At 40.3% G+C, this 19284-nt stretch overlaps 1 protein-coding gene across 1 annotated transcript; it reads left to right on the top strand.

Annotated features, from left to right (window-relative positions):
- Positions 1-1612: 1612 nt before the first annotated feature.
- Positions 1613-17403, top strand: Lyve1 (lymphatic vessel endothelial hyaluronan receptor 1). The gene is made up of 6 exons (XM_020184351.2): positions 1613-1897; positions 4769-4940; positions 5228-5367; positions 14230-14532; positions 15151-15229; positions 15705-17403. Exons 1-6 carry the CDS (start codon positions 1813-1815, stop codon positions 15889-15891), a joined length of 966 nt encoding a protein of 321 aa, XP_020039940.1. The 5' UTR covers positions 1613-1812; the 3' UTR covers positions 15892-17403.
- Positions 17404-19284: the final 1881 nt, after the last annotated feature.

Raw genomic sequence — 19284 nt, 5'->3', positions numbered from 1 at the left:
TCCCCTTCTGGTCATTTGTTTCCAAAATCAGGTGTCTTCTCATTTCTCATAAGCTATTTCTCCAATGTTTTGCCTTCCATGATTCATTTCTCCCTTTCTGTCATCCTTCCTTCTTTCTTTTATTAAAAAATAATTTAACAAATTCTTGAAAACTGGGCATGGCTCTAGGCATTAAGGACAATTATGAAGAGGACCTGGCTCTTGCATCTCTAACTGTTACCCTGATGGCAGTCACCTATGTTTTTGAGGTACTGGGAGCCCAGGGCTTTGTCTCATACAAGTCATATGAGTCTGTATTAGAGATACTTAGGGGCTGTTTCCTTGGTATCTTAGAAGTTTTCTGTCCTGGGCTGGTGGAGTGGCTCAAGTGGTAGAATGCTTATCTAGCAAGCGTGAGGTTCTGAGTTCAAACCTCAGTACCACCAAAAATAAAAAATAATAAAAAAAAGAAATTCCCTGTCCTTAAGAAGAACAGATTCCCTTGTCGCTATTGGTATTTTCTACACAGATTAACTTTATGACCAATTCTACTTATATAAAAAAGAACTAGTCATTCACACACTATTCCTATAAAAGATATTCATTTTGGAGAAAACTCATAAACCTTTTTTTTCTTTAACTCAGGGTGTCATGTTTGCTAGGCAGGCACTGTACCGCTTGAGCCACACCCTAGTCCAAAAAACCACATAAATCCTTGCGGAAGGCCTTGCTCGAAAACCAGAATTCCTTAATTTCGGTGGAGGGCAAACCACTGAAAATCCAGCTGGGAAAAGATCAAGTGCATTCTGTTCCTCCACGGTACAGATATCCCTCATATTCCTCAAACAAGAAAGGTGAAGTCTAAACTGAATTTTGGTCTACCATAATATAACAGAAGTTATTAAAGAGGAAGTTATAGATAAAGAACTCCCATGGTGATTATTATTGTAAAGTCAAAAATCCTTTTGTATTCACAATGAAACCCCTTGTACTACTAATGAAGCTAATTTTTTTGTAATTTTTCTTTTTTTCCGGTGCTAGGGACCAAACACAGGGCTGCTGTCCTGTGCAAGTGTTCTACCACTAAGCCACACCCTAGCCTTCGTGAAGCTAATTTTTTGATAGCTTAAAAAATCGTTTTGTAAAGTGTCAAACAACTAGTTTTGTAAATTGGCCCCAAGTTGTGTTTTGCAAATATGAATTTTTGTATGTATGGGGTTTCTTTGAAAAAGGAATCCCCTGTAGTGGCATTGAGATTTCCAACGTATAAAAGAAGTCCCCAAGAAAAGCCTCATGTCATGAGTCTCACCATCACTTCTCTACATATTACGAGGCAATGCAACTGAGGAGGATAAAGAATCACTGATGGGGGAGGGAAAGTACACAGTCATGCTAAGTCTCCTTCAGAGACTGAGACATTCGAGAGCAGAAGGATGAATGACTCCTGGGCAGGAACAATGAATGGTGTGAGAACTGAGCCCAGAGGGAATGTCGAGGGGCAGGGGATTTGGGAAGTAGAAAATCTTCGGCAGCTCACACTGTGCTATCTGTCTTCCTCATTTGTGTGTTTTCTGAGTCAGCATTAGCTAAATTTTCCAGAAAGCCATCCATAAAGTACAGCCCTGGCGTTCAAGGGACGTCACTCATTTCCCCCAGTGACCTTGACAAGTCAGAAGCCTGAAAGCAGGGAAATCCGGATGTCTGTTATGAGGTGGAGCAGTGGGAGGCTCCACATATTTCCAGAACTCTCCATCCAGCCTGGTAATTGAACATCTGTGTCCCTTGCTGCCAGTGGCCATCTGCAGTTCTTCCCTGGTTCTAAGGGTTTGTACAATGGCCAAGTGCATCAGCCTGGTGTTCCTTTTCGCCTCCATCTGGACCACTGGGCTCCTGGTTCAGGGCTCTGTCCGAATACAAGGTAGGTTTCTTTCCATATTTCCAAACTGAGGCGAGACTAAGTCTTAAAAACTGTCCTAAGCTCTTGCCCACAGATTGTTGGGAATGGGGGCTACCCTCAAAGTCACTGAAGACCTAATTGGTAGTATGGATTAACCAGGTTTGTTTATACCATATTGCCAACACCATCAAAATAATTATTTACTTTTACATTACTTTGACTTTTATTTTTGGTTACAGAATATTATCAATAATAATATTTAGAAATAAATGAGAAGTGATTTGTTTTTAACTGTTTCAGTCAAGAAACAAACCATAGTTGTGAAAAATTTTAAGCAACCACTAAACCTGTGGAAAAATGGAACTTTTACTAAATACTGGCCAATTTTATATTTTTCAAAGTGTCTGCATTTTAATTTCAAGTTTATATACTATAAATGGAATGCAATACCTTAACATGTAGCAAATTTAATATGCATTCGATGAAATGAAAAAAAATCTGAAAATACAGATTTGAAAATTTGCCATCAGTCCCTACCAAAGGAATAACATACAGTGATTTCTGGGGTTTGGGGATGCCTACATGGAAATCTCATTCTGCACTGTAGGCAAAAAAAAAAAAATTGCAGCTACAAATCACTTATTACAGCTCCAGGCAAATGAAAATCTGAGTGCTTAAATTAAGGGAAATTGTTTCCCTGCTGGAGGGTGCCCCTGAGACATAAAATGTGTCAGGAACAGATATTCAGAGTTGACTCATATACTGTTGTATTTTAATTTTATAAGGGTGGTTAGAGTTAGACTATTGGCTTTTTTTTTTTTTTCAAATGCCAGAACTGTCACTATTAAATAAGCTTGGTCCTCTTTGCCATTCCCACATTTTCCCACAACACTGCATTTATCCAAACCATTTTGGAAATTGTTCCTGATGATGACCCCATCACACTCTTTGCACCATTATCAATAATGGCAATGTCTTCCTAAGGAAATTAAATGTTTGGGAAGAGCAGAAAGTTGCTATAACCCCAAGTGTGGGATCAGCGGTGGTGGAGGTCAGTGGACAGCGATGGGAACTTTGATGAGGGCCTATTGTGTAGAGATACAGTTAGGTATACCATATGTAAGGTTTTGTTTAATCCTCTCAAAAAAAACATTTCAGAGATGAAAAAGTCAATGCATTCAAGTGCTTGTCCAATGTCACACATTGGGTAAATACTAAAACTTGGCATTGAATTCAGCTCAGATTCCCAAGCATATACTATTTTCTTTTGCTGTGTGGGGGATGTGTTTTTGGTGAGTTTTGTTTTTGCAGTTCTGGAGTTTGAACTCAGAACCTCACACTACCACTTGAGCCACACCTGCAGCCCTTTTTTTGCTTTAGTTATTTTTCAGAAAGGGTCTCACGTTTTTCCTTGGGCCAGTCTTGGACTATGATCCTTCTAGCAATGTCTCTTGAATAGCTAGAGCATAGACATGTAACACTATGCCTGATTTGTTTGTTGAGATGGGGGGTCTCACTAACTTTTTGCCTGGAACTGAGATCTGCTACCTATTAGTTATCTAATTTAATTCTGAATATAAATCTGGGAAGATATTTTACAGATGACAACAGTGACCTGCCCAAGGTCCTCACAGTCAATTACAATAGCAGAAATATCTAAAGTAGATCTATCCACCCAGAATAGATCTAGCATTACTGTAAATAATTTTTTAAGATGGGACCTATCATTACTGTAAATGATGTTTTGAGATAGGATCTTGCTATAACATCACTAATGTATTAGTAGGTATTAGTAGAAGTGCCTGACGTCATACGAAGTTGCTCTGCCTCACCATCTCTACACCACACTGCACTCTGCACAGCAATTTCTGAGTGAAACCCTCCAGAAATCCTGGACCTGAAAGTTGCAATGTGGCAGCTTTATACAGGTCTATAAATCCCAGAACCCACAGAGAAGGCCTCAAAAGAGCTCACAAGTTCATTCAATTTTGAGTAAAAATAGTATTCACATCCTAACCGTTCACCTGCCTCAGTTTCCCCACGAAGATCAATCAGTTGAGCCTGCTTTGAAGACAACATAGTGATAAGGTGTTGCCCACGGATACATATCAGTACCTACCATGTGGCAGGCACTGTGCTGCTCATTTTTATTAGAACTCTTGCACTTAACTCTTCTGCAGTAGATAGTGCTCCCCTATATTGCAAATGAAGAATCTGAGGCCCAAGGAGATAAAGTAAGTTGTCTGTGGTTGCAGAGCTCACTAATAACATAGGCTAGACCCAAAGGTCTGACTCTAAAATTCTACTTCCTTTATTTCGTTTCTCTGCCATGCAAGATTTCTTGCCCAGCTCCTCCAGAAACCTCTGAGTAAGCCTGCCCCCCACTGGTCAGAGAAGACCTGGAACCGAGGGCCCGCACTCTGTTCTAACAAGTAAAACATTTCCAGCTCCTTTCAGAAACAGAGAGGTCCCAGCCTTGTTAGTATAGGAATTGCTAGTATCACAATATTACGCAATCAACTATTCTATCTTTCTCAAAGTCTCAGGTGCTTCCTTTTACAGACTCCCCAAAGGTTTGCAGTGAAAGTACCACCGAGACCCCATCCCAGAACCTTAGTAGCCAAAGCCCCATGTGATGAAAAAGGTACCTTAATGGGGAAGGATAGGATGGACTCTGATCTGGTGAGATTTGCAGCTTGGACAGAGGAAGCACTCATCTAATCTATTTCCTTGTGGGAAACTCCTGGCCTGTGTCCTGTTATTTCTAAATTCAGTCCCAGCCACACAGCCCTCATTACCATGCCAAGACAGTAACACTCTGCAAGGAAGGAGATCCTGAGGTCTGGGGTCGAAGACGGCAGTAAACTGAGGACCTGTGTGATTTCTTTGCAGAACTTTCCATCTCGTTGCCATGCAGAATTATGGGAGTGACCCTTGTGAACAAAAAGGTAGACCCGCAGCTGAATTTCACAGAAGCCAGGGAGGCCTGTAAGCTGCTGGGTCTAACTTTAGCCAGTAAAGACCAGGTTGAAGCAGCACAGAAGTTTGGCTTTGAGACTTGCAGGTGAGAAACAGCTGGATTGACTCCTGCTGCCTGAGCTCCTTGGGCAGTATTTTTTCATTGGTTTTGTTTGTTTGTTAGATTTTTGGTTCATTTGTTTCTTTTGAGACAGGTTCTCACTACGTAGTCCACACTGGCCTTAAATTTGTAGTTCTTCTGCCTCAGCCTCCCAAGGGCTGGGATTACAACTGTGTGGCACCATGCTTAACTTGGTTCTGTGTCCTAGTTCAGCAAAAGACATGTTGCCTTCTAATCATTTGCCCATTCAACTAACTAGTATTCTTTTACAGTTATGGATGGGTTGGAGAACGGTACTCCGTCATCCCTCGGATTCTCCCAAATCCCAGATGTGGGAAGAATGGAATAGGCGTCCTGATTTGGAAAGCTCCTGTTAGCCAAAAGTTCAGGGCCTATTGTTACAACTCATCTGGTGAGTCAAGCCTCAGCCTCCCCTCATGGCATGAATTCTCTTGGTATCTCTACCTCTATCACCTGTCTGGGACAAGCAACCCTGAGCAGAAGCAACCACAGCAATGGTCATCTAATTCTTCCAGGAAAGTTTCTCTGCCCAGGGTAGACAGGATGGTGGCTTCTCAGAGGGCAACCTGAGAAGAGGGCATCCAGGCGGCTCACTTCCCACCTCCGCTGCCCCTACTTTCTATAAGATAACCAGGAAGAAGGGATGGAAACAGATGTGCACGTGCATGGGGTACCTCCAATGTGGACGAAGCACTATACAGTTAGCTATGTCACTTAACCTTGATGCCTTCCCTGGAAGGAGTACTTTTGCATTCCTGATTTGCAGATGAAGAAACTTAGCTCAGAGGACATAAACACATTTTTCTAAAGTCTCTGTATTTGTCCATCTCCCATTGCAATAGTGAAATACCCAAAGGCTGAGTACTTTACATATAAAGGAGGATTATTTAGCTCACAGTTCTGCAGGTTCAAGGGCATGGCACCAGCATCAGCTCAGGTCTGGAAAGGACATCATGGTGGATGGCTCCATCATGGCGGAAATGAGAGGTCCCATGGTGACGATGAGATTGGGAGCTAGAGAATGACTCAAGGTTACAAACCCTCTCTCTAGAACTAACCAGAGTCCTCAATGATGTCCTGCTAGGCTCCACCTCTTAAAGACCCACACTGGGGACTCGGTTTCCAGCCCATAAGCCATACCCAAACGACAGCAGTCTCAATAATACAGAGGTTCAGATTGAGGCCTAACTCTGACACTGTGCTCTTTCCACTTTCCCAATTTCTTTATAGCAGAAGAAACTCAGATGCTACATTTGACATTTTTAGAAACAAGACCTAATTTCCATTTTCTTTTGTGTGGGGGTGGAGGGGGGCACTGGGGTTCTGAACTCTGGGCCTCATGCTTGCCAGTCAGGCACTCTATCATGGGAGCCACTCTGCCAGCACCTAATCTTCATTTCCTAAAGGAAGAAATAGAAGCCTAGAGTAGAACTGATCTGCTCTGTGCCTTGCGTTGTCTCATTAGTCTTCTGGTTGCCTTAGACCGCCTGATTTACCTACATGATTTCTCAGAAAGCTTTTCTTTAACAAAATATCCACTTGCTCTCAGTTTACCAGGGGATCTCCCTGTCTGTTTCACGTCTTCTCATACATACCCATCTGCCTGACCTTCTAAAGGTTAGTGCTGAATGGTCACACACAAGACAGATCTCAAAATCATTCTCCAAGACCCATGAGATAAAAGTTCACCAACCAACACTAGAGAGAATATAGGAGAGGGAATATAGGAGCCAAGCAGTTCTCTGAACCAGGGGGCCTTGGCATAGGAAAGGCCTTTAGAGATACCTTGTCCAATTCCCTCTTCACAGATGAAATGGCTATTGTTCAGAATGGGCATTGAGCTTGTACAAATCCTATAGTCAATTAGTGATAGAGTCAAGATTGGAACTCAGAGCTTCTTCCAACATTTTGTTTTCACAATCCTTCTCCTTTTCTCTGCCTTTCCAGTCTTTCACCTTTAGCAAGGGAACTGGTGATTCACGCTCCTGCTTACCTCATAACCAACCCAACCTGTCTACTGGCCTTGCCTTTCAACTGCTGGCATTTTGGCCAACTGCCAATGCAATGATCTGATACCCAGCCCTCTGGACTAAGCACAAACGAGGAAGAGGACTTGGACTTTTCTGTTTCCTCGTGATTTCATTTACCTTGTACCCTCATCCCCTGTATTTCCTGCCTCCTGAACAGTCAAGACACTCCATTACACTTATGTTCAATATACATGGCAAAAATATTTTATAGGTGGTATTGTGTACTTTGGGTCACATCACAACTAAAGGCTCTTAATATCAATATGTCCAATTATTAGTTATTCTAGCTTTGATCATTGATTAAGGTAGTGACGGCCAGATTCCGCTAATGAAATTCTAATGATCTCTTCTCCTTTGCAATTAGTAGGGAATGTATAATGTGATATTTAGGCCCCGGGCAAATATCCTGACCCCAAACTACCTTCTACCTAAGAGTTTAAGCAGCCATTAATAAGCCTTGCTGGAATCAGTTATTACACAGGGGACTGCAAAATGGTGACTTTTCTAAATCTACCTTCCTTCTACTGGCCATCTACCATTTCTTTTTTTGGTGGTACTGGGGCTCGAACTCAGGGCCTCATACTTGCTAAGCAGGCACTCTACCACTTGAGCCACTCCACCAGCATGTTCCCTCCCTCTCTCCCTCTACTTTATACTACTACAGACGTGATATTGTACTTATTCAATGTGCTATAGCGAGCTTTACAATTATTATTCTTTTGGATGCTCAAATTGTCCCAAATTCAGCAAGTCAGTGCACCTTCTACTTGATTGTCATGTCCTTTAGCCTATTAGCTTTTTTTAAAAAAATGATAATAATAGTAATTTCTTGCTTCCCAGTCTATAACATGTCTGACATGTCCCGGGCTCACTACTGTGTACTTTCTCTGTCTCAGGTGTAGAAATAGTTGCTTACTTCTCCAAGGAGCCCTGGTTCTTTCAATGGCAGATGTGTAAGCTATTTTCATTACTACTAGAGTCTTTGTTGCTTCTCAGTCCTTTTCAGTGGACAACAAGGACAGAGAGAGAGAAAGAGAGAGAGAGAGAATTATGAGTTTCTATTGACATTTCCAACTCAATTTAACAATTCGCTTTTTCTTAGTTTATTCTTTTCATATATGCATCTCTTTTCTCTTATATTGAAAATTCTTAGCTCCCAGTTTCCTATCCTACAACAGTTTTAAAATGACAAAACCAACATCAGTAGGAATAACAAATCTACCGAGTGAAACTTAACATTTTTTTTTTTCCAGTACTAAAGTTTGAATTCAGGGCTTCTCACTTGCTAGGCAGGCACTGTACTACTTGAGCCATGACTCCAGCCCATTTTTTTGTGTTGTTTTATTTTGTTTTGTCAGTTACTTTTCAGGTAGGAGCTCACATGTTTTGCCCAGCCTAGCCTGGAACATGACCCTCCTATTTAAACTTCTCTCAAAGCTGGGATGACAGGCGCATGCCACACCACCTAGGTTTTTTCGTTTTGCCCAGGTTGACCTCAAACCCTACTTTTCCCAATCTCTTCCTCCTAAATAGCTGACATTTCAGCCTTGAGCCACTGCACCTGACTGAAATTTAAGACTTCTTTGCAAACCTTTTAATCCCTAGAAGACATCCCTATAAAGATGTATGGTCAGGGAATTTTATGTAAAAGTGACTTGTAAAAAATCACTACCGTGTGTGGTTATTTTCTCATTTTCAAATAAATTATGTTATTTTGCTTCTGTTTGTGATTAGTTTTAGGGCTTGACTTTTGTTCTGTTTTAACTTTTTAATAGGCAAAATGTTTACATGGTTCAGTGGTCCAAAATGTACTTTTTAAAAAGCATAGTCACTGTTTCCACTCACCATTTTTTTTTCCTGTATTGGTGCTTGAACTCAGGGCATACCCTTTAAGCCACTCCACCAGCCCTTTTTTGTGATGGTTTTTTTTCAAGATAGGGTCTTGTGGACAATTTGCTTTGAACCACGATCCTCATGATCTCTGCTTCCTGAGATAGGCATGAGCCACCAGCACCCAGCCCACTCATCATTTTATTTTTTTTTAATTTTTATTTTACTCATATGTGCATATAATGTTTGGGTCATTTGTCCCCCCTTCCCCCACCCCTCCCTTACACCCCCACCCGCCCCCTCCCTCTCCCCCCCACACCCTCAATACCCAACAGAAACTATTTTGCCCTTACCTCTAATTTTGTTGAAGAGAGAGTATAAGCCATAACAGGAATGACCAAGGGTTTTTGCTAGTTGAGATAAGGATAGCTATACAGGGAGTTGACTCACATTGATTTCCTGTGCATGTGTGTTACCTTCTAAGTTAATTCTTTTTTTTTTTTCAGCTAGAATCTAATTTATTTTTAAGTTAATTCTTTTTGATCTAACCTTTTCTCTAGTTCCTGGTCCCCTTTTCCTATTGGCCTCAGTTGCTTTTAAGGTATCTGCTTTAGTTTCTCTGTGTTGAGGGCAACAAATGCTATCTAGTTTTTTAGGTGTCTTACCTATCCTCACCCCTCCCTTGTGTGCTCTCGCTTTGTCATGTGATCAAAGTCCAATCCCCTTGTTGTGTTTGCCCTTGATCTAATGTCCACATATGAGGGAGAACATATGATTTTTGGTCTTTTGGGCCAGGCTAACCTCACTCAGAATGATGTTCTCCGATTCCATCCATTTACCAGCGAATGATAACATTTCGTTCTTCTTCATGGCTGCATAAAATTCCATTGTGTATAGATACCACATTTTCTTGATCCATTCTTCAGGGGTGGGGCATCTTGGCTGTTTCCATAACTTGGCTATTGTGAATAGTGCCGCAATAAACATGGGTGCGCAGGTGCCTCTGGAGTAACCTGTGTCACAGTCCTTTGGGTATATCCCCAAGAGTGGTATTGCTGGATCAAATGGTAGATCAATGTTTAGCTTTTTAAGTAGCCTCCAAATTTTTTTCCAGAGTGGTTGTACTAGTTTACATTCCCACCAGCAGTGTAAGAGGGTTCCTTTTTCCCCACATCCTCACCAACACCTGTTGTTAGTGGTGTTGCTAATGATGGCTATTCTAACAGGGGTGAGGTAGAATCTTAGTGTGGTTTTAATTTGCATTTCCTTTATTGCTAGAGATGGTGAGCATTTTTTCATGTGTTTTTTGGCCATTTGAATTTCTTCTTTTGAGAAAGTTCTGTTTAGTTCACGTGCCCATTTCTTTATTGGTTCATTAATTTTGGAAGAATTTAGTTTTTTAAGTTCCCTATATATTCTGGTTATCAGTCCTTTGTCTGATGTGTAGCTGGCAAATATTTTCTCCCACTCTGTGGGTGTTCTGTTCAGTTTAGAGACCATTTCTTTTGTTGAGCAGAAGCTTTTTAGTTTTATGAAGTCCCATTTATCTATGCTATCTCTTAGTTGCTGTGCTGCTGAGGTTCCATTGAGAAAGTTCTTACCTATACCTATTAATTCCAGAGTATTTCCTACTCTTTCCTGTATCAACTTTAGAGTTTGTGGTCTGATATTAAGATCCTTGATCCATTTTGAGTTAATCTTGGTATAGGGTGATATACATGGATCTAGTTTCAGTTTTTTGCAGACTGCTAACCAGTTTTCCCAGCAGTTTTTGTTGAAGAGGCTGCTATTTCTCCATCGTATATTTTTAGCTCCTTTGTCAAAGATAAGTTGCTCATAGTTGTGTGGCTTCATATCTGGGCCCTCTATTCTGTTCCACTGGTCTTCATGTCTGTTTTTGTGCCAGTACCATGCTGTTTTTATTGTTATTGCTTTGTAATATAGTTTGAAGTCAGGTATTGTGATACCTCCTGCATTGTTCTTTTGACTGAGTATTGCCTTGGCTATTCGTGGCCTCTTGTGTTTCCATATAAATTTAACGGTAGATTTTTCAATCTCTTTAATGAATGTCATTGGAATTTTGATAGGAATTGCATTAAACATGTAGATTACTTTTGGTAGTATAGACATTTTTACCAATCCATGATCATGGGAGATCTCGCCACTTTCTATAGTATTCCTCAGTCTCTTTCTTCAGAAGTTTATAGTTTTCCTTGCAGAGGTCATTTGCGTCTTTTGTTAGGTTTACACCTAGTATTTGATTTTTTTTTGAGGCTATTGTAAATGGAATTGTTTTCATATATTTTTCAGTTTGTTCATTATTAGTGTATAGAAACGCTAATGATTTTTCTATGTTGGTTTTTATATCCTGCTACCTTGTTATAGCTGTTGATGATGTCTAGGAGCTTTTGAGTAGAGTTTTTTGGGTCTTTAAGGTATAGGATCATATCGTCTGCAAATAGGGATATTTTGACAGTTTCTTTACCTATTTGTATTCTTTTTATTCCTTCTTCTTGCCTAATTGCTCTGGCTAGGAATTTCAGTACTATGTTGAATAGGAGTGGAGATCCCACTCATTATTTTAAATTCATTTCTGATTTATCCCTCTGTGTTATTTTTTTTTTAAGGAAGGTGTGTAGGGGGAGTTGTCTGATTGCCCTTTTTTATATGAAAACTAGTATATCACATACGTTGATTCACAGACAGCTTTTTCAACTTAAATCTTAGAAATTACATCATATCATTCATAAAACCATTTCTCATTTTTAATAGCTACATTTTTAATGTACTCCAATAGGTGGCTATATCAAAGCTTATTCAACCCGTCTTCTATTGGTGGATTTTTGTGCTTTTTCCAGGCTTTCTAAGATCTAAATTTTAGGATCCAGATAATTCTGGATTGTCCCTTTTCTATGAAATTGCAAGAACCTCCTTCTTGGCTCCTGACTGGTGCTCTCTCCCTCTGCATTTCATTGTCCACACATCTCCACTGCAGTTATGTTCCTCCTCTACTCCACAGCTTTGGATGACTTCCCATTGGAGAACATGGCGTAAATTGTGAGAGCTTTTGCACATAAAGGTGAACATGTATGAAAACTTTTATATGTAAGTTAGGAGGTTTGTGAAACCCAATTTAAAACTCTTCTCCTATAGAACAAGTTCCAAATTCTTTAAGATGGCAATTACGAATTAATCCTCCAGCTCTGACCTATCTTCCCAGCATCTCTCCTGCTAAGTCTTCACTCTCCCAATCACACACTCCCAATCACACACTCCCAATCACACACACCTAATCACACACTCCCAATCACACACACCCAATCACACACACTTCCAATCACACACACCCAATCACACACACTCCCAATCACACACACACTGCCAATCACACACACACCATTCACTACAGCCATACTGTGCTCCTGACTATTTTCCTAACATAACTGTACCTTCCAGCTTCAGGTATATTGGATCATGCTCCCTGTGGACTGAGATATTCTATTCTTGCTTTTATACTAGATGAGCTACTGCTCTGTTTCAGCCATAATGGCCTTCTCATTCATCAAATGGGCTCAGTTCATTGGGTTTCTGGTTCTTGTACTTTCTGTTCTCTTCACTTTGAATGTTTTTGCCCTAGATTTCAATGACTGGCTACTTTCACATTCAGGTCTCAGCTTAAGTATCACCTCCCCAAGAGACCTCTTATCACCCTATCCAAAGTATCTGTCCTTCATCCTCCACCCTTACCAACTTAATCCACATCCTATTTTATTTTTTTCACTATTTGTGAGATGAAATTTATGACTTGTTTATTTATTTTTTGTATCTTTATCATCCCAATAGCATGGAAACCCCTTAGGAACAGGGACCTTGTCTCATTTGCATCACATCCCTAGCACCTGGAACAGTGCCTGGCAGAGAGGTGGCGCTCCAATAATGAACACACTAGTCCTCTATACTCTGCCAAATGCCTTCTCCTCTGACTCTCTGCTGATTGCCTCCAATCCTTATCAAAATACTTCCTTGGTATGGAAGCAGGAACTGGGCCCTATTTACCTAGTGAGCTCAGTGTGTTTTTCCTCCTGAGGCTAAAGCATGTTTACTTTCTGGGAGAAGAACTTAGCATGTGCTCAAGAATGGAAAATGTGATTAAAAGTTCAGGGTAGAGAAGATCACGGATGATATCTATTTGAGTTGGAGGTATTTTCAAAGTAGAATGGATAGTAGAAAATACTGATCTAATGCATGTGTGGTCAAAATGTTTTATCAGTAGTATCCATGACCTTGATTGGTAATTAATTTAATTTTCAAAAACAAGCTAATAGAATAACTTTTTCTTCATAACTAACATTCCAGCTGATGCCACTCACTGCCACGGATAGTCAGGAATTTAAAATATTATTCATAATATTTTATTTTGTAAGTTCCTATTGCATTACAATTTATTAGAAAATTTATATTATAATATGTTGCATGGTTCTTCCATTTACTAACAATGTGACTTTAAGAAAGTTATTAAACTTATGTGAACTTGAACATCCCCCTGTACAAATGAGGGTTTGATAAAATGTTAAATGTGATACTTCAACACTTAATGTCATGGTTGACTCAAGAGTCAGATAACAAACAAATATTAGTTTCCTTTCTACAACATTTGATTGGCAGATTGGAAAAAAGCATACCACTCCCTTCACCCCCACATCTTTCATTTTTTTAATGACCAAAGAAATTTGCTGTTAGTAGGTCTGGTTTCCCTAGTTACTCTTCCTCCCTTTCATTTTCCTTTCTTCCTTCTTTACCAACTAGTTATTGAATATGTGCTATGTGCCAGGCAGTGGACATACCATGATGACCAAGTCCAACAGGGTTATTGCTCCCAGAGAGTTCTCAGTCCAGCAGAGAACAGTGTGATGAGAACTGGATAGGAGAGGCACAAAAGGAACAAGAACACATGCCCAGGGACCCAATCTAGTCAAAGAGTCTGCCTGAGGAAGACATGGTCAGCCTCACCCCTGAAGGATAGGTACTTAGCTAAGTAAAAAGCAGGCAAAGTGTCCTAAAGATGAAGAAACCATCACAGAGAAGGCTTGGATGAGAGAAGCATGTCAAGGGACTGAAAGGATTTCAGTACGGCAGGAGCAAGGAGAGAAAAGCTGAGCTGATGACTCTCACAATGTCAGCAGGGACCAGATCATGAAGGACCTTGTCAACCATGTAGAAGAGATAGATACTGCAGGATGCCAAAGAAGGAAGTGACATGATTACATTAGCATGTTGGTGAGGCCATGCTGGCTGTTGTGTAGGAGGTTTGATGGGCAGTAAGACTAGAGGCAAGAACATTAGGAGGCAGTTGCAATACTTATTTCTTCCTTCGTTTTTCCCTCTCCCAACAGATACCTGGGTTAACTCATGCCTTCCAGAAACCATCACCACCTTTGATCCCATGTTTGACACTCAAACTGAAACACAGACAACAGAGGTCGCTGTCAGCGACAGTACCTACTCAGCATCATCCCCCTACTCTACAACCCCTGCTCTTGTTACAACCCCTGCTCCACCTACCACTTCTATTCCACGGAGGACAAAGTTAATTTGCATCACAGAAGTTTTTACAGAAACTAGCTCTGTGTCTATAGAAACAGAACCAACTATTGAAAGCGAAGAAGCATTCAAGAATGAAGTTGCTGGGTTTGGAGGTGAACACTTTCTGTGTCGTGTGTGCGTGTGTGTGTGTGTGTGTGTGTGTGTGTGTGTGTGTGTTTATGTATATCCCACAATACATAGAATCCAATCTGTCTCCAGACTGGACGCTCAGACTCAGCACCTTTCAGATACAAATAAAGGTTTAATGCACATTTATCTTTCATAAAGTCAGAGAACTTAAGGGCTATAAAGAACCTTAATGATTAAGTTATAGATCAAGACCAAAGAAGTGCTGTGATGTTGGAAGTTCAAGATTTTTAAAAATAATTATGTTACTATAAACACAAAACTATACCTTAGCTGCCTATGACTATATTCCAGGCATCTCTTTCTTGGGCAGACTTGATAACTAGAGTAGATCTCAAGGGCCCAGGATTAAACTCTAACTCTACTTTTTGTATTAATTACATAGAATAGAGAGAGCGTGAGAGACAAGGCTGAGGGCTCCATATGCAGGAAGCAAAGAAGCTGGTGAGGTCCCACAACATAAATAGTCACAAGGAAGGCTCTCCTGCACTAATATCTGTATTGCACATGAAGACAAATCGTTAGATGCCCAGTACGCATGATGTGTGAGTGAAGGACCAACAGGACTTGTCTTTTTCCTCCAGGTGTCCCCACTGCTCTGCTGGTGCTTGCCCTCCTCTTCTTCAGTGCTGCAGCTGGCCTGGCAGTTTGCTACATCAAAAGGTGGGATTGTTGGCACACTGCTAGTCTTGTCACCTTTGTCACATCCCTGTCCTGTGTTTTTCTGGGGTTGTTATTGGCATTTGGTAGGTGTCAGCGGAGATGGCATGCCTCTTATACCATAAATTTCTCCCTCATCTACTATTTCAGTATGAGCATGTCCCTTTGAAAATCAAGAAATAAAGAAGGAAAGATCAATACCTAAGGAAAGTTCATATTCTAGTTTCGGTTCTTTATTTTGGACAGAAGAGTTGTGAAGCTGACCTAAAGTTGGATCTGTGGAAACACTGTCCAATTTAAATGAATCCATTAAGCTGAGATTGTGTTCATATATTTGAGCAAATGTGTGATAGCATCACTCTGAAATAAAGGTACCCAGGGGACTGTGTCAAAAAGTGCCATTCCAAACAAAGTGTTAGCCATTGTTAAGTGTTTTACATAGAAGTCTCTCTCTATAATTTTATGTTTGTGCTGATAGGTATGTGAAGGCCTTCCCTTTTACAAACAAGAATCATCAAAAAGAAACAATTGAAACCAAAGTGGTAAAGGAAGAGAAGGCTGATGATGGCAACCCTACTGAGGAATCAAAGAAAACTAATAAAAACCAAGAAGAGCCCAAGAGTGCTCCCAAAACTACAGTGCGATGCCTGGAAGCTGAAGTGTAGATGAGAAGGCACACCTGAGGCTGGTTTCTTCCCTGATTCGTATGCTGGCTCCAGGTGGGGAAACTAAAAGGGCCAAAGAACCAAAGAAGGAAGCCATCATTGGTTCCTAACAGGAAATGACTATGGAGTCCTCCAAAGAGAGGCCTCTTCTCACTGTAATCCTTTCTGGACCCTATCCTCCTACCTCCAAAGTTTCCCACAGCATTTCTAGCCTGGCTAGGTCCTAGTAATATTCCAGTGGGAGAAAGGAGTTTTCAAAGCACAGGATCTAAAAGAGCTTGTCAGTACACACCCGTAAACAGGCCTCCAGGCTGCCTGAGACTGGGTGAGTTGAGGACCAGAGTCCCTGAGACCAGGCCAGCTGCCCAACCCAGAGTCTTTCCACAGTTCTGAAAGGGAAACACATCACTTGGCACGAGACCTTCAGAGCCAGGTACAAGTAAAACAAAGAAGGAAAGGTTTAGCAATGGAAGGCCATGGATAGCCTCATGACTTGAGACCTAATCTCTGGGAAGCAAAATAAATAGAGCGTTAAAAGGAGGCCAAGGACACTGACAGCACTTGCCAGCAGAAACTGTAAATACAGACAGGGACTGAGCATCCTTCACTGAGTAAATTCATTGGAATCACTTTCTAGACCACACACACACTTTCTTTTCTCTCTACTGCTGCTGCTATTTTCTCTAGAAGAATAGACTTTTATAAGAAACAAAAGAAAACACAAATTTCTATTTTTATCAGAGTTACAGAAATTATTACCAAGGAAATGACTGTTAAAAAGTAGTGAGATTCAACAAATAGTTGCTAAAAGTCTACTACAGGTTGCATGTCCCTCATCTGAAATGCTTAGGACCAGAAGTGTTTCAAATTTTGAATTTTTTCAGATTTGGGAAAATTTGCATAGATAAAATGAGTTCTCTTGGAGATGGGCTCCAAGCCTAAATATGAAATTCATTTATGTTTTATGTGTACCCGATAAACATAGCCTGAAGGCAACTTTATACAATATTTTTAATAACTTTGTGCGTGAAACAAATTCTTATGGTATGGAATTTTCCACTTGGGGCATCATGTTGACACTCAGAAAGTTTCAGATTTTTGAAGCATTCCATTTTGGGGATTTTTGGATTAGAAAAAAAGCATTAGAGATGCTCAACCTGTATATGTCAGGTGTTATGCAAGTTATTACATTCTATAATTGAATATTATTATTCATCAAAAAGTTGCATATAATGGAGTGCTGTCTGAAACTAATGTTTTTTTCAGTTTTGATATACCTAGCTTATCTACTTTCAAACTATTTTGTTGCTGAGACTAATCCATTCATTTTCTCTAATATAACCTTAATTTATTATTAACATACCTAAAAAATACATTATTCCCTCTACATACCAAAGCACATTTTTAAATTCCATTAACAAATATATCACCAGCTCTTATTTTCCCAGCAAGAAGAGCCTAAAAGGTGCAGAAATATTTGTGCCAAAAATATTAAAGCATTTAGAAAACTTCTTTGGTCTCTTGTTTACATAGAAGCATTATACTTTTCTTGCAGAACTAAAGGACCAAATCATACTCTGTACTTTGCAAAAGTAAAAGGGACAGTTTGGTTGTTAAAATACAAACATATTGAAACCCACAGTATATACCTCACCATGTTCTTGCTACAAATGGTCTCATTTTAAGTTGCTCAAATATGCACATATTAGTCCTTTACTTGGAACTCAGTTCCTACATCCCAATCCACTTCAGAGTTCCCAGGAAGCCAAAGACTCAGAACAACTCACTTATCCTGAATCTCTAGCTGTCTTCTTCCCACAGACTGCTAATTATCTTCCTCCCCTCACCAGTGAACCCCTGCCCTATGAGTCCTTTTAGCCCAGAGGCCTACCCATGTAGCAGTCTTTCTTGGCTAGTGTACAATTTAATTTAATTTAATTCCAGGAATTAAAATCAAGAGATATTATATGCTTATATTTCTAGGCTCCCTTGAAAAAAATGGAAATTTGGAGACAGAGACCCCCACATTCCCTCAGAGCAATAATCACCTAATGCTGAGTAGTGACTGTCCCCTTTAAATGGGGGGTGGTCCTCATCCCTCCACTGCACCCTCATGCCTAAGGAAAGATGCCATTTCCTGTGGCTCTTGTAATACTATTGCCCATGTCATTCATATCTATTACCTTCCCGGCCCCATAGGTGTGTGAGTTTAAAACTCTGCTTTGTCAATCCATAAGTCTTATCAGCATCCTCTAGTTCTCAGGAGTGAAGAAGAAAAGGAGGGAACGGCTAAAGTAGTGGTCCTACCTCTCTGTGTGTTGGCTGAAAAATAATAGGTCATTCCATACATCTCCCATCTGTGTACATCTATATGTTAAGATGCCAGCATCTTTTCTGTTATTTTAGACAGGTATGTGTCCTACCTAGGAGGAGGAAGAGGAAGAGAAGAAAACCACTCAGCCAAATATACAAACAGTCCCCCCACAACTACAGTTCCACATCCACAGATTCAATCAAGAGGAGACTGAAAATATTTGAAAAAAATGTGTCTGCACTGAATATGTTTACTCCCTTAAAAGGACAGTATAACAACTATTAGCAAAGCATTCACATTGCATTAGGTATTACAAGTAATCTAGAGATGATTTAAAGCATATAGAAGGATGCACAAAGGTTATATTCAAATTTTAGATAAGGGACTTGAGTATCTGTGTTATCTGAGGGGGGTCCTGAACTAAATCCGCTGAAGGTACTAAGGGATGACTGTAATCACTCAGTAGCCCAAATGTCCTGTGCAAACACATTGATGAAAATGTAACTTCCATCAGTATGCAAGGGAGAAAGGGATAAAAAAAGGGAGGAAAAGAAGGGGAAGGGAAGGGAAAGAAGAAGGCTAACATTTACGGAGTACATACTCAGTTAACAGTCATTTTGTATGCTATCCAATTTTGTCTCCATACCCTCCCTGAGAAGTAAGGATCATTGCTGTCATTTTCATTCCTTTGAAAATTGGGCTTTTAGAGGATCCAAATCTCTTTCTGAGGTCACAGATCTAGTTAAATGGTAAAGGTAGTATTTGACAGGTCAGGATGACTGACAGCCCGTGCTCCTTTCCCTATACCACAGTACTTCTCTTGCAAATGACAATATAGAGATGAGTGGAAGTTCATTCAAGTTTAAAACTGGTCACTTTCAGGCTAGAGGTGTGGTTCAAGTGGTTGTGCTTGCCTAGGAAACACAAGGCCCTGAATTCAACCCTTAGTACTACCAAAAATTTTTTTAAAAAAACAAAAAAGGCTGGTCACTCGCCCACAACAGGGGTGGAATAAGGAAAACAACTCAAGACTTCTGTGTCAACCTGAAGGACTCTTTGTGTCTTAAATCCATTGGCAA

Source organism: Castor canadensis, chromosome 1 (genome assembly GCF_047511655.1).
Source record: "Castor canadensis chromosome 1, mCasCan1.hap1v2, whole genome shotgun sequence".
NCBI classification, from domain to species: domain Eukaryota; kingdom Metazoa; phylum Chordata; class Mammalia; order Rodentia; family Castoridae; genus Castor; species Castor canadensis.
This window is presented reverse-complemented; position numbering and strand designations above follow the sequence as displayed.